The sequence below is a fragment of the Anneissia japonica genome, unplaced genomic scaffold (assembly GCF_011630105.1).
Source record: "Anneissia japonica isolate Jap-2015-1 unplaced genomic scaffold, ASM1163010v1 scaffold845_len76695_cov155, whole genome shotgun sequence".
NCBI lineage: Eukaryota > Metazoa > Echinodermata > Crinoidea > Comatulida > Comatulidae > Anneissia > Anneissia japonica.
In genome coordinates, this window is record NW_022742304.1 from 8,688 (window position 1) to 32,942 (window position 24,255).

The 24,255-nt window shown below is 35.1% G+C and overlaps 2 protein-coding genes across 2 annotated transcripts in view; both read right to left on the reverse strand.

Annotated features, from left to right (window-relative positions):
• The window catches only part of LOC117119076 (fibropellin-1-like), a 17,540-nt gene extending 4,260 nt beyond the window's left edge, over positions 1–13,280 (reverse strand). The window contains exons 1-6 of the mRNA XM_033263884.1: positions 13,220–13,280; positions 6,646–6,873; positions 5,082–5,192; positions 3,628–3,990; positions 1,276–1,389; positions 391–504 (exon numbers count right to left, since the gene is read on the reverse strand). Coding sequence (XP_033119775.1) covers positions 391–504; positions 1,276–1,389; positions 3,628–3,990; positions 5,082–5,192; positions 6,646–6,873; positions 13,220–13,280 — 991 coding nt within the window. The remainder of the gene's footprint in view (positions 1–390; positions 505–1,275; positions 1,390–3,627; positions 3,991–5,081; positions 5,193–6,645; positions 6,874–13,219) is intronic.
• A 6,029-nt stretch (positions 13,281–19,309) lies between these two features.
• The window catches only part of LOC117119079 (delta-like protein 4), a 13,305-nt gene continuing 8,359 nt past the window's right edge, over positions 19,310–24,255 (reverse strand). The window contains exons 4-7 of the mRNA XM_033263886.1: positions 23,113–23,223; positions 22,746–22,862; positions 21,361–21,457; positions 19,310–20,292 (exon numbers count right to left, since the gene is read on the reverse strand). Coding sequence (XP_033119777.1) covers positions 20,139–20,292; positions 21,361–21,457; positions 22,746–22,862; positions 23,113–23,223 — 479 coding nt within the window. The 3' untranslated portion in view covers positions 19,310–20,138. The remainder of the gene's footprint in view (positions 20,293–21,360; positions 21,458–22,745; positions 22,863–23,112; positions 23,224–24,255) is intronic.

Sequence of the window (24,255 nt, forward strand, 5' to 3'; positions counted from 1 at the left end):
GGACTGCTACTGCACTCATTAATATCTGAAATAGAATAATTTAACATTAGTATGTACTTGCAAAGCTATTAATATGCAGCAGCTCAGTCGGCTAAACTGGTGGTAGCTGAACCGCCATGATCTCTTGCCTCTTGGTCCCCGGTTCAATTCCAATCGCTGCTCTCCTTGGATTTCAACTAGAGGGCTGAAATGCAAGTTACGATAGCGCACCTTCTTTCAGATGGGACGAATTAGCTGTTGGTCCCGTGGGCAATATGGCTTATGTGCACGTTAAAGAAAACAGTACACTCTGGAAATAATTCTCAAAACTTTTGAGGGTTATCCTTGGTAAATCACACCAAAGAAATCCAATCCAATGTGATAGTCCATTATCACTACAGTACGACTTACCTATGTTGCAGTTTATTCCGATCCAGCCAGGAGTACAGGTGCAGCTATACATAGCAAGGCCATCCACACAGCCAGCTCCATTTTGACAAGGACTTGACAAACATTCATTTATATCTGGAAAAAAGTGCAAGAAAATAGCCATATCTCTATGAATTTTTTTTGGGGGGGGGGGAAATTACCAATTAATGGCTATAGATTTTTTTTTCTATTTTTTTCTTCTTTCGGCAGTACAAACATTAGCCTAACCATTCAAAATGAAAGAGGAGGACTCCGGAGAAACAAAAGTGATTAAAAACTACTTTTGTCAAAGGGCGTGCCTCTCTAACTTCACACAAAATACAAACACATTGATAACTTAAACCTAAAATTGGACCTAACAAATACTTTACTTGCCAATCAATGTTTCCCTAATATTGAAACTTGACCATTTGACTGAGCAATATGTTCAAATTGGATTTGAATAAAAAGTTACCCCCACCCCTCGATATTAATGGTCAATATATTAATTGTATTGAAAATAATTAATAATTTAATCAACTTTTTTTATAATAATCCAATATGATTTTGTATCTATTTTTAATGTTATTGTAGGTATTAGTTTAATTAAATAATAATTCAATAATTGTCTGTCTTGTAATTATATATACTATTTATGTATCGTTTTAACAGGCAATTTCCCACACATCTCTTTTCTGTTCGATGTGACATTGATTTGTTGAAGGTGGGATGTAGAGGTGCTTGGCACCTGTTAATTTCTTTATTTTTGCTGCTTTTTCTATTGCTATTTTGTAACTTATGCTTCTTGTATGTTCAGTGATGAAGCTTAATTTTTTTTTTTAAAGTGTGGACATATAAAGGATTAAATATTTTGTGCATAAAACATACTTGTTTCACAATTGTCGCCTTCATAGCCAGGGGCACACTGACAGGAATAAGAAAATTCAGCATCATTACAGATGGCGCCATTCAAGCAGGGAGCACTCAAACAATCATCAAGATCTAAGAAAGAGAAAAAGGATTTTTTTCTTCTTCACAAAATTATTTCTTTTTTGCATTCAGTAATACAGACATTACAGTGATCAGAAAAAGTAAAAAAATTAAAAAAAATATAAAAAATAGCCCTAAAAATTAATAGATATTACAATACAATACAAAACAATTATTCTAAAGAAAAAAAAAATTCATAAAAATTTGAAAAAAAACAAACTATGCCAGTGAGATTCCACTGTAATACGATATTGCAAAAAAGTTGTTGCATAAAATGAAATGCGATTCATGTACAATACAATAAAATTAAAACTTTTAAATTGGCATTTCTAGTGATTATATTTTATATTAAAATAGACATTCTCATCAAAACAACAGCTCTTTCCAGAACTATCCTTGTGGTGTACCTCAAATACAAGTACTTTCAACAATAATAATTTAAATATTTTTTTTTTAAATAAGTTCTTTATTATTAATAAATTGGAGAATATTTTGTATAGCACCTGTTAGAAAAAAAAAAAATTCCCAATCTATTCATAACACTGTAAAAATTTTAAGATAAGTCCAAAATCAAGCGTATTCATTTATTGAATTTTAACAAGTCCTTGATGTACAGCAGGTACCATATTTTCATTAGTTCACAAAATGGAACACGCCCAGATCCATGGGCTGGCTGTGAGTTCGGTCAGTTTTTTCTTCTTGAAAACCTTTAAAAGAGTGTAAAAATATAACGGAAGAAAGTTTTATCCAAAGAGATTATTTTTAATATATATAAAACTGATCACAATAATGACATTGTAAATACCATAAACGACTCCTCACAAACCGGCTCAAATCCCACTGAAAAACAAGCTAATATCACTTATATTCTTGTAATTCAACCCAAAAATGATGGAGCTAAATATTTGAAAGCAAATATTTTGTAAATTGTTTTACAATACCTATACTTTTATAACCTTCTATAAACCATTTCAACCTAAGTTATACGACCTCTAGTTTTTTAGTTACTGTTTTTGCAGTAAAATCAGTCAATGTTTTTTGGGAAAATGGTAATGGTTAAAGAGATACCGTGATTTTCACAGCGGTGCGTTTGCAGTTAAGTGGATCAAACAAATTGATATGATATTCATACAACAATAATTTTTGCTGAAGTTCATCTTTTGAATAAATTGTACCATAATCAAATTAAACATTTCTCATACTCTACATACTACAGGTAGCTTGCTTCAAAAAGAAAAGGATGACACAGTTAGCAACAATAACAGGTGGATCCACAAGTGCTATTGCTTTTGTCATTAGCTAATTACTAATTTATCATAAAAATGAGTTTATATTTCTCCATGGTTACACTGCAGTTGGCGGATTCAAGAAGGCAGGGGGAAGCTTTCCCCCTGCAATTCTTTCAACATTGAAAAAAATTGAGAAAAAAAAAGAAAATTATATTCAAATGTTTGTCTATGAGTGCCATTTTCGGCAATATAGAGGTACTGCATCATAAATTTCTTACTCTTCCCCAACCATTTGGGCCTGAGGTGGTAAGACCCTCTATTTGTGAAGGTACCTCCCAGGGCCCCCTCTATTTACAATTACTGGATCCGCCACTGTACTGAGTTAGTCATCAGCTATATACTTTGTTGTATCATGAAGGAATACAGCTTTATTTATAATATAACATGGTTTTATCATGGAGTTATTTCTTTCATGGTTTCTATTATCTAATTTCCCCATCCTGAAATATTAATAATGTGTTGAAATTGTTGATTAAAAAAAAAAACTTCCAAAATTAAATAAACTACTGTAGTTCTTGTGTCCACATATGAGGGAATAGCAGATGTAGCACGATGCAGATTCCCAAATAAAGTGACTTGGTTTTTTGTTTTTTTTTTTGGTCTCTCTCTAAATGGTGGTAGGAAATGGCTTCAAATTAACGTATTTCCCTCAGAAGAGAGATGGTTGTTGTATGTTGTGTACATTTGTGTCAAAGTTTGATATATCAAGTGCTTTAAAATTTCTGTTAATTTCATACAAAAATATGATATTATATCAATCTAAAATAAAATGCATTTTCAGAAGATTTTCAACATTATAGCTATAAAATAATAAAACTGTCATTTAATTGAATTCATTTTTTTTTTATTGCTACAAGCGCCAACTTGGGCTAATAATATCTGCAGAAAGAAAGCATACTCAATAAACTTGGTGCATGGTGTTTACTTAAAATAAATTAATATATTCTATAATCATACATACCTGCTCGATAGCTTAATGTCCAACCACTACGTGGATTATTAAAATCTGCAGAAAATAAAATCCATGCAGAGTCGTCCGTAATAGTGTATGTGAACGGTAACGTAAATGGCGCTTCACTTGTTACGGCCGTATTACCCGAGTACTGTGCAATGGCAACATTGAAGTCTGCTGTACCACCAGCTCCGTATTCATAAAAGTCTTTGTCTTTTTCGGTGTTAAACTGTTCTATCGTAAATACGATCCTTTGGGCTTTAGAGACCCGGATAAGATAGATGCAAGTGCTCCGGTCTCCGTAATCAGCAGGGTAGTTTGGTGAAGATATTTGGCCTGTTGCTGCATAGTGATTTGTGCCACAATTTTGTCCTTGGAATAAAAAAAAAACAATGTAAAGTGAATAAATTACAGTGGGTAAGTGATTTTGGAAATTCTATTGCAATTTTGACTCTGACTGATACTTTATCGGCCATTTTATTTATTTACTATTTCTTGAGTGGGTCGTTTCCAGGTGTTGTTGTCAGGGAATGGGTCGGCATGGTGATCATGTGAATTATGTTTCCGTGGGGATCAGTCGGCTGGCCATCAAAGAGTTAGAATGGCACACTGATTCTACCCTGATGGCATTTGGTCTCGCACCCACTTTGTTTGCTTGCTTCACTTATTTATTTTTTTTTTGTATTATATTATGCACCTTATATATCCACTGATTGATTGATACAAGCCCTTGGGCCTAGGCCCAGCTAGGGTCATAGAGTAGCAACTAGGGCTAGGCCCTAGCATACTGTAGAGTGACCTGGTCGCCTAGTAGTAGGGCATGCAGAGCCAGGCCCTGTCCTGGTACCTGGTAGAGTAGTACTAGAGTAGTAGGCCTGGCCATTTAAAGGCTAGTACTGCATTGGTAGACACTTACTTAGCTTAGGCATAAGGCCTACCTAGCCAATTTATAGTTTAAGTTTTATTAATCTATACAGACTAAATGTATTTTAATTACAGCATTGCATAATAAAACCTACCTTTAAAAAGAGATATGAAATTGCCTCACCTCTTTTGAATTTACTTTCAAAACAACCGCCCCCAAGCTTTTATGATAGCGCCCTCCTACGAATTCAACTTTTGTTTTATTATTTTATATCTATATAACACTTTTACTGTACTATTATTTCATCGCCAATAATAGGTCCTACATTATCTCCATAGATTTTGTCTACATGAATTTTCGAAGTCATTGAATTGTAAGGTAGGCAAAGAACAGTACTCTTTCCATTCTGCGCAGGAAACGATGCATGTTCTCCTATTGTGGGACCTACTTGCATCATAAGTATTTTGCTACCAAAAATAATTTAAATACTTCATAATGCTAATATTGATACATTAAATATTTGTATAATTTCCATAATCATCATTTACACCATTTTTTGCTCTGTTTTTAGGAATAGAACAAACAATCAATGGTTTACCTGATGTAACGTCACAATTTGTTCCCATCCATCCATAATGACAGTAACAGACGTATGCCTCTGCCGCTTCAACACAATTTGCGCCATTTTGACACGGAAAACTTAGACACTCTGCAAGAAAATTAATTAATTAAGTTATTTAGCCTACATGTACTAATACAGACACATTTGCAATGCCATTATATATAATTATGCTCCCTATGTCCTCCCAATGCGTTATTTTACTAAGGATAGCAATATTTGTATATAAGAGACAGTATATAAGTGGGTGGCAATCGATTCAACAGCAAAAGAGTTAAAAGACTATCGAACAGGCAAATTTTTCCCTTCTTTTAGGTAAACGATCTATCTTAAATGTTCTTTGTATTTGAGTTAATTAAATTAGAAGGCAAAGGAGGACAAGCACAAGTTCTCACCCTCAAAAATGCGCCCGAAGAGCGCGAAATTTTCTTTGAGTTTAGGACTTTACGTTATGGCCACTCACACTTTTTTTTTAAATGAATATATGCATTTTCATTATGGCTTTATTTATTACAAACATATTCTTTCACCACCATTACACATTGAGGCCCTTCTTTTTGGTAAAACGATCTATCTTAAAATTTCTTTCTTGAGTTTGGGACTATTATGTTTTAAATAACTTAGACTAACCCTTAAAAGCCCTAAAAAATGCGCAAACATTTTTGTGTTTTTAATTCTAATTTCATCGGAATTGATCAAAACTCCTTAAAATTAAACCTTCAAACAATACTTTCCCTAAAATGTACAATTTTTAGAGGAAATTGGCCTACTGAAACAAGGAATGCGCGCGAAACGCTCGAAATTTGAGATTTTTAGGCACTTTCAGGGGGGTGAAAAGGGCATCTTCAAGGGGTGGGGAAAGATTTTTCACAGATGGAGTTTTCCCCTTGTTCCCCGGTGGTTACGCCACTGCGGAGAATATCTGGAGGCTTAGATCAAAGGAGCTATGGACACTTTTTAAAGTGGAGAAGGGGTTGCAGGGTGTTGTGAGTCTGGTAATTATGATACCTTCCTTTTTATTCTTGTCTTTATTTTTCTCTTCTCCTTTTCTTTTCCTTTTTCTTTATTTTCCTTTTCTCCTTCTTTCTCTTTCCCTCCCTCATCCCTCTTTCTTTTCTCTTATTTACCCAGCCCGGTACGACGGCTTTGTCAGCCCGGTAAAAACCGTCAGGGCTGCACCCCCACCCCCTCCCCCGCCTGTAACGCCACTGGATGCTTGATTCATTCAAAAGGCATGAATCGCCTACGTTGTGACAAATATGCAACTGTAGGGGAAGGGTTGTCTAAAAATGTGATGACGTAAACGTAACCGTATTCGTTATCGTAAGCTTGCGAAAACTCCCTATTATCATTTTTTATAGAATAACAAAGACGCACGCACAAAATGTAGAAGGATGACCCAAGCGGTGATCCAACAAACTCAGCCATTGACCCCGTCTACTTAGACAACCGTAAACATTATAACAATTACATGCAAAATCGTCCGTAATAGTGTACGTGAACGGTAACATAAATGGCGCTTCACTTGTTACGGCCGTATTACCCGAGTACTGTGCAATGGCAACATTGAAGTCTGCTGTACCACCAGCTCCGTATTCATAAAAGTCTTTGTCTTTTTCGGTGTTAAACTGTTCTATCGTAAATACGATCCTTTGGGCTTTAGAGACCCGGATAAGATAGATGCAAGTGCTCCGGTCTCCGTAATCAGCAGGGTAGTTTGGTGAAGATATTTGGCCTGTTGCTGCATAGTGATTTGTGCCACAATTTTGTCCTTTAAAAATGGAATGAATAAAACCTTAAATTTTAGAGCGACTACAAGTGATTTTGAAACTCTAATGCAGAGCGCACCATGTGATGTTTGTAAGGTCTAGACTCGCAAAATAGACTACATATTTAATAAAAACGTTGATGCAAATTCGCAGAAGTGTAAAGCTCTAATTCTGCATATATAGCACCAAGAAATAGCTTGCTAACTAAATTGCTGTGGTCGTACTTCTTTCCATTCCATTGAAACAATACAGCAGTATATTTTTTCTATTAGTAGTGCATATTCATAAGAATTGTGCTATCAAAAATAATTGAAATATTTTATAATCTTTATATTAAAACACATTCTGTTTTTAGGAAAGGATAATAAATCAATGGTTAACCTGATGTGATGTCACAATTTGTTCCCATCCATCCATATTGACAGTAACAGATGTATGCCTGTCTCTTATACACATCTAGATGTGTATAAGAGACAGATATGTAATAATATGTATACTAAGCCTGAAGGTGGCGCTTTACTACGACGGCCATCTTGGATGGTACACATACATAACTCTGCATTGCTGCGCCATCTTGTCAGCACTCTAGTTGTTTAATAGCTCTATGTGGGGAACACATTAGACTTCAAAGGCATCGCGCAAACGTTCTTCACGCGCTGCGGCAGCTTTGTTCTTGGTTCATTTACATAGCTCTGCGTGCGCGTAGCTTTAATACCTCCATGCAAAGAATATAAATAGAACAAGAGAGCAAAGTCCGTTCGCAAAAACGTCAAGCCTGTGTAGGACGCCCACTAACGGTTGTATATTCTTTTTATTACCATAGAGATATAATAAGATAAAGAATACTAGAGCGCTAACAGGTGTATTCGATGTTCGAATTACGCATAGCTGTGTGTGTGTACCATCCAAGATGGCTGCCATAGATTCAGCCAATCAAATTTCCCCTGAGCACTATCATTTTCAATTGCGCCCTCAATTTACACAGAAAGTTCAGTACATAGCATAGAGATATAATAAGAATACTAGAGCGCTAACCGCAATGTATTCGATGTTCGAAATACGCAGAGCTGTGTGTGTGTACCATCCAAGATGGCTGCCATATATTCAGCCAATCAAATTTCGCCTGAGCGCACTATCATTTTCAATGGCGCCCTCAATTTACACAGAAAGTTCAGTACAGCTATGTTTGAAACTCGAGCGTTGCGGTGTTTGGGTGTAATGCACACGATTTTAATTTTCATTCCTTGGTACTTTCTTTTTAATAAGATGCTCCACTTGGCCTCGTTTTGGCTACGACAGTTTAATAATTTGTCATTATCAATACTAATTATCATTAATGAAATAATATTCAGTCAGAGGGCTTATTTATGGTAATAATATGTATACTAAGCTGCATACTAAGCCTGAAGGTGGCGCTTTCCTACGGCAGCCATCTTGGATGGTACACATACACAACTCTGCATTGTTCCGCCATCTTGTCAGCACTCTAGTTGTTTAATAGCTCTATGGTACATAGAGATAATATTAAGAATACTAGAGCGCTAACCGCAATGTATTCGATGTTCGAAATACACAGAACTATGTGTGTGTACCATCCAAGATGGCTGCCATAGATTTAGCCAACAAAGATCTTATAAACACAAGATAGCGTTCTCCGGGATTTACGCGTGCAAATTCTGTAATAAGGCATGAATGGCGCCCTCTTGCTAAATTGGAAACTTTTGACCCTTGACCGCTCTGATCTGACTTTTCCGTACGAAACATTTACATGAAACTCCACTCGGGCCGTCTCGGCTGAATCGACCCGAAAATCTCATTGCAGATAGGACGCCCTCTTCCAAAACTTATTACTTTTTCTCTTCGGTAATAGCGCATGAATGGCGCCCTCTTGCTAAATGGGAAACTTTTGAACCTTGACCGACGCTTCTATTTGTTACACGTAAATCGCGCGGAGAACGCTATCTTGTGTTTATAAGATCTTTGTTAGCCAATCAAATTTCGCTAAGCGCCCTCGTTTGCAAATGCGCCCTCAATTTACTCAGAAAGTTCAGTACAGCCAGTTACCTGTATGTTTGAAACTCGAGCGTTGCGGTGTTTAAGTGTAATGTATACGATTTTAATTTTCATTCCTTGGTACTTTTATTTTTGAATAAGATGCTTCACTTGGCCTCGTTTTGGCTACAATAGTTTAATATTTTGTTATTACCATTACTCATTATCATTAATGAAATAATAGTCAGTCAGAGGGCTTATTAATATGTAATAATATGTATATACTAAGCCTGAAGGTGGCGCTTTACTACGACGGCCATCTTGGATGGTACACATACATAACCATAGAGCTATTAAACAACTAGAGTGCTGACAAGATGGCGCAGCAATGCAGAGTTATGTATGTGTACCATCCAAGATATTTCACTTTGTATTTATGTACATAAAAAATTTATTTGCATACGTATTCTTCTTTTCATGAACATGATGAACCCCCCAAAGAAAAAAGGAGGGTCCGGGGGTCCTCCGACGGGAAAATTTTGAAAAATTCGATCCCTAGATGACAGGAAATTAGCTCCCGACTACTGAGCTGTCTTTTAAAGACTTTAAATTCTTGAAATTTTAAGGATTTCGCCTCCAGCGAGGACAGGACTAGACAGGATTGAGTATGTAGCGTCTCTACTGTTTGTATTTAAACCGCAATATTGAATTTGAATAATTTTTTATATTTCACTTGTAAACCTTATATTCAGCATAAGGTCAACTAAGGACAGCAACCTGTTCCTTATGGTACAATAACTTAGACGACAAAAGTCAGGAATGTACCATGGCTAACTTATCCCACTTTTATTAACTAAAACAATATATAAAAACACTTGGCTATTGATGAAATGGGTCTAAATTATGCCAAAAAGCAAATCCTAGGTCTGATCATGATGCTTAATTGTTTTTTCCAAAAGTTTTGTCCACAGCCCAGCGCGAAATTCAATAGGTTACAAATATGTACTCACTATGAATATAAGTTATATATGCAAAATCTGGCAAAAAAGACAGGAAATCACAATTCAGACAGAACACTCGCGAAACAACATAGCGCTAGGCCTAGGCTAGGCCTGTGTCACACAGAAAGAATTTCAAAGATTCCTTCGTGATTTGAGCCTTTAACAAAAAGAGGGGCGTGCCGGACAGAACTTTTGTCCAATCAAACTCATTTTTAGATATTTCGAAGCCAATAAAATTACGAATCGATTGATAGGTAAAATAACAAGCTATGAAAATACAGTAACTCAAATAATGTATTATAGAGGACGCTACATATCTCAAAACAGGCGTAAAATCACTTCGTTCACGCTGATTGACCGGTGCCAATTCATCCGAATACTAACTGTACTCAAGATTACATAATCATGTAGGTATTAAAATACCAATATTTTGTTGGGTTATATAACTTTATTTGGATATATATGAGAAATTTTAGATCCAAAAAACCCGTAAAAAACAGTTAATTTCCATCGTTTTCACGTTATTAGACGCGATCGTCCCGTTTCCAAAACAAATCGTATTGTTGGTTTTTTTTTTTGGGTTTTTTTCTTATCCTTTTTATCCTTATTTATACCTCTTCTTTACTTTTTTCTATATTTTTAAAAATATTATCTTAACTTTATCATTCCCACTAGCGCCACCCCCGATTTGGATTGAGTCAAGGACTCTTTCAGCAAGGTCGTCGGGGAAAAATCAAATCACGGGCGCCTAATAAGTTGTCAATTTTTATGGATTAAAAACTGTTGGTGCGAGCACTGCTACCGTACCGTATTGCGATCGTATGGGTTGCAGTGGTGTGCTAGCTCTTCCGCAACAGGGGGTAGTAGGCTACCTCCGACTAGGAGTTAGTACCCCAGACAAGTGACTTAATTTTTGAATAAGAATCACATAATTAACACAAAATATTATACAGTGTAACCTTTTAATAAGCCGACAAGGCTTCCCCGACGGGAGGGGGCGTGGACTCCTTGTCGGCCGGGAGCTTGGCCTCCTCAGTCGAACAATTCCTTGCGCCGCCTCTACATAATTACCGAAGCAAGAACACTTTTGTCGAATTTACGTTTGATTATCTGCCAGATTCCTCCTTTTCACGTTTCATTATAATAATCATAATATTTGTTACAGCTTCTCGTTTGTTTCGGGGATTTACCTATACGTCGTAAACACACATAAGGGATATTCAGTAGCGTATCTAGCAGCTGTCTCTTATACACATCTTTACCTGTATGTTTGAAACTCGAGCGTTGCGGTGTTTGGGGGGCGTCTCCCGGAAATCGGCACTCTATCAGCAAGAATCTCCTAGAAATTAATCCATCTCCGCAAATTCATAAAATAAAATTTTACTGCCTTATTATCAATCTTCTCACGGAAGTCAGTGCTTATGTGTATCGTTGTGTAGTTAAAAAAAATCAAATGTGTTAAGAAAGCCCATTAACCAGATCAGTAGTGGATTCAAGGAAGGGGAAAGTATGCCCGGACCCTTAAATATTTCAAAATTATGATAAAATGGGGTACAAAAGAAACTTATATTCACATTTAAGTCGAGAGGTGCTAGAATAAAAAATTGTCTACCCCAGCTCCAACAATGGTGTGACTGGTGTGGTCTAGACCCTCCAGTGGCGGAACAGGCGGGGGAAAGGGGAGGCAGACTGCCCCCCCCCCCGACGGTTTTTACCGGGCTGACCAAGCCGTCGTACCGGGCTGGGTAAGAAGAGAAAAGAAAGAGGGGAGAGGGAGGGAAAGAGAAAGAGGGGAAACAAAGAAAGGAAAAAGGAGAAAAAGAGAAGAGAAAAATAAAGACAAGAATAAAAAGGAAGATATAATGAACAGATATCACAATACCCTGGCCTGCAACCCCTTCTCCACTTTAAGAAGTGTCCATAGCGCATTTGATCTAAGCCGCCAGATATTCTCCGCAGTGGTGTAACCACCGGGGACAAGGGGAAATATTCATCTGTGGAAAATCTTTCCCCATTGAAAATGCCCTTTTCACCCTGGAAAGTGCCTGAAAATCTCAAATTTTAAATCGCATATTTTGTTGAAGTAGGCCAATTTCCTCTAAAAATTGCACATTTTAGGGAGTTTTGATCAATTCCGACGAAATTAAAATTAAAAACATAATTTGTTTGCGCGCCTAGCGCGCATTTTTTAAGGTAAAAGCTTGTGCTTGCCTTATAACACATAATCCCAAACTCAAGAAAGAAAATAGATCGTTTTACCTAATGTTATATATAGTATTAAGATAACTTACGAATATAGGCCAAATCAATAAAACCATTGGACTGAACTTTTACCTCACTACCCCATTACCTCACTAATTCAGTGGGCATCTGTTAAACGTCTGCCTAATTATTATATATGATGTCTTTGACAGGACAATAGCCAATTCATGACAAAAAGCCCAAGTGGTCAACTCCTTACATTTGATTTATAAAATAAGCTCAATTGAGAGACAGCTCGTTACTAAATATAAGTTAAGTTCTACCCCTAAAGTTGTTATATTATCTGTCCAATAGAAACTCCCCAAAATGATGTAATAGTCAAATGATTAGGATAAGGTGATATCTTTCAACCAATCAGAGAAAGTCCACCACACCCCAAGCTTGTATGAAAAGTAAAGTATTAGTTATCTAGAGAAGACTTCCTTCTGATACCTTGAAGGAAACACTACGTCACACAACCCTACTTGTATATATTGTGTAATGATGGTGAAAGAATATGTTTGTAATAAATAAAACCATGATGAAAATGTTTATATTTAGTTTCAAACACACGTCTGTGGCCTATATTATAAATAAAATAAGCCATATGTCGTATTGTTTTCTATATGGGGGGGGGGGATGATAAATGGATAAGTTTGACTTCTAAAACCGCCAACTTTGGTTCTGCTGTCTCTTATACACATCTAGATGTGTATAAGAGACAGCTGTGAAAGTCTGTACCCCACCCCCTAACCATTCGACCCACCACCGCAGATATCGGAAATGACTTCTTCACACTTGGGATCCCTGGCATAACGTTGGAGGGTGGGGTTAAGGGGCTTACGACAAACCGTACAAACAAATTGATATTCGTAGATGTATTTAGAATGTTCTCTCAAGAGTAACGGAGATCATACAAGCCAAAGAGTCCACTTTCCATTGAAACGAACCTTCCACAATAGTTATACGGGCCCGGTGCTGGAGTATTATCTAACTGTTACAAGTTGTATGTATGCCATACGTATTTGTTTATGAATCCTTTGAGTGACGTATGTAAATTTTCTGAGAACATTAACTATATTCTGATTCCGATTGAAGAGCTACGACAACTTACCTCCCACAGCTTCAGTCTGCAATATCAGGACATCGATAATCAGGACTATAAAAAGTTTCATTCTAGCTTCGAATCTCAAAATTCTGACAAGACATGAAAGACCGAAATAACATTCTCTTACTGTATTATTAACAGTTCAGTACAAAATCACTTTGCACCCAAGTGATATTTAATCCACTGTCACTCCTAAGCTATAGTTACTGGCAAGTCCTTAATTCGTTCACAACGTTTTTGAACAGTCCATTAAATAATGCTTGTATTTTATAACGAGGCAAATTGCACCACGAACTCAACTTAAACTCAATTTATTGAGAAAGGAAAATAGAAGATAACTGTTTGTGCTTGTCAATTTACAACAGTTGTTATACGTCTACTATTTATTAAATCCATTATCAAATCTCTATTTTTCTTCTACACAACACAGTTAAAATGGTATCGCCCTATGCATCTGACCCTTTCGTAAACCGCTGTACCAGCCCTGAGCCCGCCATGCCAAAAATCATGTAGTTTCTATGCATGCGCTTGAAATTTACGTCGTAAACGTTATGACCGATTGTGAAAAGAAACTCCATGCATGTTCTGATCGCACACAAACTAATTTTCGAGTCTTAATGACTGTAGTTGTTTTTTTCTTCACTATGACAAAGCAAATCCCAAATAATACATAAGGTACTTTTTAAACGTCAATTTACCACAAATGAAAACTTCCGTAAATGCTAGAATTCCATCAGTACTTTATTCTGTCCAGTATACATGCATACAAATACATACACATGAAAAATCCATAAGACGTTGCAGTGTTAAAATTATAAGCTCCGCTCTCGAATACGCGCCGCACCACCGTGATTATTTCTGAATGAGTACCGCTCTCGAATAAGCGTCGCGGCGCTTAATTGAGAATATTATCCTGTGTGAGAAACAGGTTTTTAAATGTATGTAACAATGTATACGGTGTTAAAATGAATAAATAAAACAATGAAGGCCTACCGAACTACAGGAATCCGTGAAATGATAATAAAGGGCATGGGAAGCGTCACGTCAATATTTTTCATAAGTGCCGCTCTCGAATAAGCGCCGCACTGAAGCCTCCAAAAATGTTTTAATGCGCCGCGGCGGTAAATGAAAAGTCCCAAAACCTTGCCTTGCACTAGTTGCATGAGAACATCCAAAAATGGCAGCGCTGTTCCAAATTTCACGATTAATAATATAACACATTACATAGGGCCTAGACTAAGCATCTTACTTTAATTACATCAGGGGCGCCTATGACCACAAAATTTGCCATGCTATTTAAAAACTTTTTAAATTGAATTTAAGTGTTCTATCTAAATCTAAATATATTAAGTTACTCTTCAACGCCTGTTCAGCATCTGGATGAGTTCATGCGTAGTGTCCTAAGATCGTACCCAAGTGCTCTTGTTATCTCAATAATGCTGTGTATTATTATTTTTGCTATTGTTTAAGGTTTTAAGTTAATTTTACGATTAGTTCAGGTTATTAGTTTATAGTAAGTGGGCTTGAAGTTAAGTAGACTCTCTATTATTTCAATTTCGACTCACACAGTGATTCTTATGCCTATTTATGTTTTCTTTATCTTTTCTTTACTTACCACCTTCATTTTCTCTTTCTTGTGTTTTTCACATTTTTTTTTCATTTTCCTTTCTTCATTTCCTTGTTCTTTTTCATTTACCTTTCTTATGTCTCACATTTCCTTCCTTTTCCTTTATGTTCATTTTCATTTCTTATATCCCTTATCATTTCTTTATTCTTCTTAAGTTTCCTTATCATTTCTTTCCTTTCATATCTTTTCTTTTCCTTTCTTATGTTCCTTATCATTTTTTTTTAATTTTCCTTTCATATGTTCCTAATAATTTCTTTCATTTTCCTTTCTTAAGTTTCCTTACCATTTCTTTCCCATTCCTTTCTTCATTTCCTTATCATTTCTTTTCATTTCACTGCTTATATTCCTTATCTTTTTTCCTTTTCCTTTGTTTAATGCCTTAAATTTACCTTTTTCCCCCTTTCATTTATTGCCTTATCCTTCTTTCCTTTTTCTTTCTTATGTTTCTAATCATTTCTTTCCTTTTCATTTTGTATGTTTCCTTATTATTACTTTCCTGTTCCTTTCTTCATTTCCTTATCATTACGTTCCTTTTCACAAACTCGATCGCGTACGACAACGCAAAATTCCAGCGCATGCGTAGAAACTACATAATTGTGGCTCAGGGTTGGCACGGCGGGTTTACGAAAGGGCCAAATGCATCGCCTATCATAACGGCTTATCTGTGGGAAAACCACTCAATAAAAATGGATATCTCCCAATATCCAATACACAATTATTTAGTATATTTATATTTATAACAGTGGCACACACAAAAAAAAAAAAACCAAAAAAGAAAAAAAACCCCCAAAACAATGTAATCATAATCAACGAAAATGTAAATCTTTTAAACTAACATTAGATAGATTTGAGTATTGCTCATACCAAGAGACTATTTGTCATTATACTATTTATAGTTTACATCATATGATTCCTTATTTTATTCTACATCTTTTATGAGCATAATCTATAGCAAATGTAATTTCTTTTTTGATGTATATATATATATATACATGTATATATATATATATATATATATATATATATATATGTATATATATGTACAAAATTATAGTGAAACATATTATTCTCCTGAAGACGATTCGAATTGAAGCACCTCAATCGAAACGTCGAGACTTTCTCAACTACAACAGTTCTTTTCAGAACTACTTACGTGGTGTACTGCAAGCTTCAACATATATATTATTTCTTCGCCATGCAAACCTTTAAGCAATACATATTCAATTAAGTATAAATTGTAGCGCCTATTCACGGCAGAATTACAATGGTCAGTGGCACTATGACAATGGTATTACTAAATGTACCATTAACTCCTATGGTTATACCTCCGTGGGTTAATTAACAATATTATAATTATATTATTGCATGATTACTAAAAAGTTATATAAATTAAGTTATAGTGAAACGTTTACTAAACGTTTCATTATAAATGTGTGTGGATCATTAAAAAAATATATATCATATTTGAATATATTATTGGATCTAGATGATTTTTCTCTGTCAATATACAGTAAGATTGTCTTGTTACTTGATATTTAAAAGCTACACTTTCTGTCACTTTCTTCCCAGTGAATCTGAACCAAGTTTATTCTGTTGTAGTTTTAGAAACAAAAATCTGCTAGACCAATCACATTTATTTTTGGATAAATTTTACAAAAACAAAGAAATCATTAGAATGTAGTTTTCCAGAGCCACTGATTTTGTCTTGCATTACAGCAAAAAGACATTCTGTAGCAACAATTCTACAATTTCCCTAATCAGGACCAATCTAAAGAAAATGGTGAGACAAATAAAATATTTTTGCTATGTATGAATTGCTTTAATAGACAAATTCAAACCTAGCATTAGCATTTATTCGTACAAATAGCTGGTATTATAAGAGCTTGGGAAAAAAACATAAACTCGGATTTACAATGAAATTTAACAGAAGAATAAACAATTTCCAATGCCGAACGTCATAATTACTAGACCATGAACGCTTTGTAGAAGCTATTGATAATGCATCCCATTTGATTATTTGTTAGATTATTCCTTTTCACGTTTCATTAATAACAATATAATAGGCCTAGTTATTTACTGCATGTTCTGGCTATATAATTATCATTGGATAACTAAATGCTGTGAGAAAATCTGAGGTCGAGGAGTAGCATTTTAGGTATTTATGTGTCCAAAACAGATGACATATTTCATCACTACTATATTTGGCCGGAGATTAATACCCTCCCCTCCCCCACTCCCCCTGGCGCCACCGCATTTAGCCCTTCTTTTCTAACTCGCTGTGCCAACCCTGAGCCGCCGTGCACCAAATTATGTACGGTGAGTTTCTATGCATGCGCTAGAATTTTGTTCGAGATTGCGAAAAGAAACTCAATCTACGATCTATTTCCTCCAGAAGTGTACTGATCACACACAAATTAATGTTCAAGTCTCAATGGATGTAGTGAATCTTTTTCTTCAGTATGACCAGGGAACAGTGAAATTTTTCACTGTTCCCTGGTATGACCAACAACCCTCTGGCTATTAAGATATTTTAAAACAATAATTTACTACTTATGTAAACTAAATTAAACTGTCTTATAACTTTGTCTTGCACTAGTTTCATGAGAGAATCCAAAAATATAACATTACAGTGACGCATCTCAAGGGTGACGCGATCTAGTCATTGCCAATTAAATAATAATTATAATTGGTTGTTATCAATGATGCATGCTGCTATTATTACTGTCGTTATTATCATAGCCTATCTTATCATAACCTATCATAGCCTGGCCTGGCCTCCTAGTCAAGCCAAGCCTAGCCTGGTTTTGATAGAGCCGATGCTCTTCTACTGAATGGCATATAATACTGTACACATTAATATTTATAATAATATGCAATGCATCTTACCTATGGTGGCGGAAGTGGGGAGAGGGTCAGGGACCCACTTTTTCTACTGGGGGGGGGGGGGCTGCCACCCCCATCCCTACTTTTGTGAGTGTTCCCAGCACCGGTGACAAACATTTTACGAACGCTGCATTGTTGTTGTTGTTGTTGTTGTTGTTGTTGTTGTTGTTGTTGTTGTTGTTGTTGTTATTATTATTATTATTATTATTATTATTATTATTATTATTATTATTATTATTATTATTATTATTATTATTATTATTTTTATTATTATTATTATTATTATTATTATTATTGTTATTGTTATTATTATTATTATTATTATTATTATTATTATTATTATTATTATTATTTGATGCTTACAGCTTGTTTATTTGCGCCTTATAAACTGACCTATTATTATTATTATAAAATAGTTTTTTTTTTCATTTTCTAACGAACATTACAAGATCCCATTTTGAGTTGAGCAACCAAATTTTGCCTGACGTCAGTATACGTGCGTCTGTAAAATTTCCTTGAAACCTACCCTCCAGCATGAAGAAAAAATCGCCTGCATTTGTGAATTTTGTATTTAGGCATATGGGGGGAGGTAGGCACTCTAAATGGAGCGACGTTCTAGTTCCCTTTATGCTAACCAGGAAGATGTATAGTAAGTGAAACTGACTGGCTTACTGTAACCTTCAAACCAGAGATGACGGAACTAGGGGTGCTGTGTTATGGAGAGTAATGTGTGACCGGAAATGGTCTGCATCAGTTGGTTGTTACCATGAGCCAGTGATGTTGGAGTATATAATACAGCAAGATGAAACTATTATGTAGGCCAAATGAATAAAGTTCGGAGTTCGTCGGGTAGTGAAATGATTATTGTACATTTTAAGCGCTAGCTAAATTCATAAGTGTAAGCTAAATTACGGTGATTAATTTAATTAGCGAAAATATGGAGACAATTATTTCGAAGTTCCCTCTTTCCAAGAGGGGATGCAAATGCTTTGTGAAAATGAGTACGCCGCGGTACTCATTTTCACAAAGAAATACACACAACTGGTTAGCTAACAATATGCCAATACATGAACACCTGGGAAGGAAAGTTCAATCACGTTGTTGCCCAGCAAACGTCTGTACTGTATGGGGGGGGGGCGCTACTGATGTACTGTTCTACCACATTCTGTGTCCAGATGGGAATGGGTGGTGGCAGGTTTGCCAGCTTCTACTTCCAGGCATCCAGAAGTACTATATTTCCAACATAGACTCTATCTCCATGCTAACTATATTTCTTATGGTTGCCCCTTGAGGGAAGGTGCTACCGGCCCCACAAGCTGTCAGCATCTATTTCTGGGCATTCAGAGCTGCAAAAAATGTTGTAAAAAAGAAATGCATGTAAAAGGCAACCCCGCCCCCCCCCCCTTGTTTTTCGTTCGTAATTTGTCTTATAGGGGAGAGAATATAAGGTATACTTAAATTATTGATCTTCATTATGAGCCGCAGCTCCATGAATGCACTAGTTAACAGATGGAAGTAATACTTGGTACTCTGTATTACTTGGTACATTTGGTGTTGTTTAAACGCCGATACTACTATTAATTAAATCATCTTTACTTTGTGATTACATAGATCATGCGACGACACTTGTTAACAGGTTTAATAAATAATAACAAATACTAACGATGAGAGTGCTTACAGACAAGAAGTTGATAATTTATAAACTTGGTGATAACAATACCTTGATTATAAATCTAAGTGAAACAAAGAAAATTTGATTTCAGGAAAAAATAGTGCCCAACACTGACATTTAAAAATATTAATGTTTTTGATTTGATAAATGAAAAACAGTCTTGTTCTAAGATATTTGAACAGGTTGTACAAAAAAGGTAAGTAATTACTCTACTAAAAAAAAAAATAAAAAAAAAAATTAAGACGTTTCAATGTCAGCCGATAATTCAGTCGATTATGTCATTCCGCCTAATAATATGCAGATAATATGCTTTGATGTTCCAGAAATCGAAAATATTTATATATTTATACAGTGAATCTAAATGTATATTAGATAAACACACACACACACACTCTAAATAAATGTAATAACTTAAGTAAGCCAGGTAGTATGAACTCGTTAATGGGAAACTTTCGTCATAGCAACACATTTTCCTCCGTCTTCAATCCGAATATATTTACAATCAACATGTGTACAACTGCAATAGTAAGATTCTAATGTTTACATGTAATGTACTTTATATTGTATATTTTTATAGGAACTAATTCAATTTCATTTTAAGTGTAACATGTAATTTAGCATCATTTTATATTATGTGTATTTATTTTAGATTTGTATCTTAGAAACTTGAAGGAAGATTTTTATGTGAATTTTTTTTACATGACAGTAAACAGACTGAACTTGAACATGCTACAGCAGACTCATCAATACAATGGGGTAGAATAATACTCGGTGTTATCTGGTGTATTCGTCGTTATTTGTACTTCATAATAAACTGAATTAGCCACATCACTATTAATGGCATAATCAGTCATAGTCGTATCTGTATCCATTCTCCTGTGTTTTTTCGAATAGTGCCTAATAGTTATTTAAGAAAAAAAAAACATGTCATTATTTTTATCAAGTACAGTTCGCCCTGCAATTCGAGACATTTGGGTTCTCGGGCCTTGGTTTTAGAGGGTTAGCTTTGTGTCAAAAAAATTAAAGGTTGTTATGTTGTAAAGTGCTCTCGAATTAGAGAGGTCTTGGGATTAGAGAGATCCTCGATTGAGGATGCACTGTACTGCACAGTAAAATGCAATTTCAACATAGAGAAGGTGAGACTGACATTCCTAATACCAAAGATACTAGAAACACAAGATACAAGTGTTTATAAGATCTTTGATGGCTCTGTACTTACCAACAGAAGGGCGCCCTGTACGTCGGGCCCGAAGTATAGAAAATTTCATAGGGCTATTAAACAACTACAGTGCTGACAAGATGGCGCAGCAATGCAGAGTTATGTATGTGTACCATCCAAGATGGCCGTCGTAGTAAAGCGCCACCTTCAGGCTTAGTATACATATTATTACATATTAATAAGCCCTCTGACTGACTATCATTTCATTAATGATAATGAGTAATGGTAATAACAAATTACCGTATTAAACTATTGTAGCCAAAACGAGGCCAAGTGGAGCATCTTATTCAAAAATAAAGTACCAAGGAATGAAAATTAAAATCGTGTACATTACACCCAAACACCGCAACGCTCGAGTTTCAAACATACGGGTAACTAGCTGTACTGAACTTTCTGAGTAAATTGAGGGCGCAATTGCAAACGATGGTGCTTAGCGAAATTTGATTGGCTTAATCCATTAATCTATGGCAGCCATCTTGGATGGTACACACACACAGTTCTGCGTATTTCGAACATCGAATACATTGCGGTTAGCGCTCTAGTATTCTTATTATATCTCTATGGAAAATTTGCATTATAAAAAAGAAGGGCGCCGCCTACGTCGGGCAACAATTTCCGCCTCATTTTTACTATGCGAGTTCTCTATCTTGTATTTCTAGTATCTTTGCTAATAATACCATCAAAAATAAAATATATGCCTAACAACAAATAAAAGAAATGTAGCTAAGTATGATTACAAAACATACCTGTACATGAAGACAAAAAATGTACACATCACCACCAGTATTACGATACAGACTATGTACACTGCCATCAGGTAGTTAGGTGCAGTTGATGTATAACCTTCAACGAATACACAATATATTTATTTATCATTATTAAACGTATTTAAACAAAAACAAGTATTGACATGTAGAATGGTACAATTGAGATCGAATGACTAGTGCTTCCTTTTTGCATGGATCTACAATGACCTACAAGAAATTGTCACGTAACGTCTGTACATTTAGAAAAAAAAAAGTTTGCAAGGGCCTACTGGTTGAAGTTAAGGTTAATTTCGAACCGAAATATATCTTCAATATTATTAATATTATTTTTTTAACTGTTAGTGTTGTGATAAAATGTTCGTGGAAAGTTTGTATGTGTTCTGATGTTATTTTTATTGACGAATTTTATTGGAAAAGTTAAAATGTGCTCTGCTCTTTATCGATGCACTTCTTGCCATTCTGACATGGATTACTCATGCAGCCTGAAAACAATAATTTAATTTCAATTTCAATTTATTTTAGAAAACCTCCGAAACAGAGAGATAAAATACATTCCAAAACATCACAAAATCAAACAAAAACACATCAAAATGCAAATCAAACAATCAAATTATATAAAAATTCCAATGAGGTAAGTGGTAAAACTAAAAGTTAACTCATAAGAGTTGTGATACAAGGTCTCTGCCGTTACTTTCTAAAAACGGATACTTCTGAAATAATTGTCTTAACACTATCAGTTAATCCGTCTTCATTAAAATTGTACTTCACATCATATTTAAGTTTTTTTGTGGTAACAACTGTCAAATAACATTTTAAATAACAACATATTATTAGAAAGAGTGATTTTCTTTATTCTATCAACCAGTGTATTGCGAACTGATACACTTTGAGAGGCCTTATAGTTTAGTAAGTGAGAATAAAACTTTCGCTATTTAAAATCAAACCTAAAACATTTTTATTTACACAGGCCTTTTCAGCCAATTACATGGATATTATTAGTATTACTGAATATTATCAGTATTTTTAAAAAAACTTTTAGTGTTGTGATAAAATGTTCGTGAAATGTTTGTATGTGTTCTGATGTTTATTTTTATTGACGAATTCTACTGGAAAATTTAAAATATGCTTTTCTATGACTTTTAACTATTTTAATTTTAAAAGGTGTATTGATTGTAGTTTTTGGCATATTTTAATGATTTCTTTGTGATGCGCCTCTGAACAATTTTTATTGGAAGAGGGGCAATATAAATAAAATATATTATTATAATATAATATTATTATATTATTATTATTATTATTATGATAATAATGATAATGATAATAATATTAATAATAATAATTAATAAGTTATGTTTTAACTTTACCGATATACGTCTGACACGTGGCTCCAGAATAATCTTCAGGGCATGTGCAAACAAAACTTTCCTTTTCGGGATCCTTAGAACAATTTCCACCATTCATACAAGGAAGCGCTAAGCAGGCTGTAAATCAAACGAGGAAAACGAAAAACAATGATTGTTTGAAACTTTCAAACTATACATAAGAGAAAAAATGAAACGAAAACGGTGAGAACGGAAGAAGCCTATATTTGTGGCGATATTATTCTGTCAAATATCTTTTAGAATCTGTAAACCAGCATGCTACGAGACAAAATGCAATCACTATTATAATTCATGGTGGAATTGAATGGATATGAGCTAAGCTGTGGTCAAATATCTGATTATATAATACCTGCGTATATTTCACAATGGATTCCTGTGAAACCATTTTCACATTCACAAGAATAGCTCTGCTCTTTATCGATGCACTTCCCGCCATTCTGACATGGATTACTCATGCAGCCTGAAAACAATAATGTTTAATATGTTGGTTCACATTGTTAGATATACATATAAAATGGGTCCTAATATTTTTAATGGTCCACATTATTCAAGTTATAGGCCTACGCATGAAATTGGTTACAATTTTAAAGATGGTTCGTCGGTACGATCTACAATATGACGTAATTACACACGCATGCGTAAAGAGAAAAACAGCCTGGATGAATGACATGATTCTTCCATTGGAATAGATGTATAGGCCTATAATGAAGAGACGTCCATTGTCCATATTAGACTAGGAAAAAAAAATCAAAAAAGAGGCCTAGAAATCAAGTTAGGGGGAGTGGAATGTTAGAAGCAGTCAATATAGCCAGATATCCTAATTAATCCGTCCTGGTCACCCTAAGCCCTGTTGACACTTGATTCTTCACCTGGTATACAAATGGCGGCCATTTTCCAAATTTATCTAAAATGTGCATATAATTGGAACTAAATAAGCTACAGATATGATGTTGGTGTCTAAAATCATAATTTCTATACAGGCAACAAACCAAACATATTATAAAAACTACTGTCACTCATGCCAGAATGGAACATAATTAAAAAATAGGTGTTTATTTGTTTTAAAATATCCGCAAAATATACTTAAAATGTGTATAAAATAAGAATAAGTATATAAACTCACCAAAAAGTAGTCGTGTTTGGTATCGTTGGAAAGCTCTTCCGATGCTGAATAATGTATTGCAGTTTATATATCAGAAACGGTGTAGTAGTGTTTCATGTATTGTCCCATCAGTCCAATTATGGCATATCATATTAAAATAAACAGGACCCATTTGCGTAACTCGTGAACTCTCGGATGGCGGGGGAGGGGGGTGCACTCCTACTACTACCTAACACATTACTACCAAGCCTTAAGTAACGCATGTGCTTTCTGAGCGAAGTCCGAGTCCAAATGGGCCCTGGAGAGGGCCCTGGAGAGGGTTAGATACTTTTACTTACAGTAACACTGATACTCAGCACTCTCCTACAACGCCTTAACAATACGTAACAT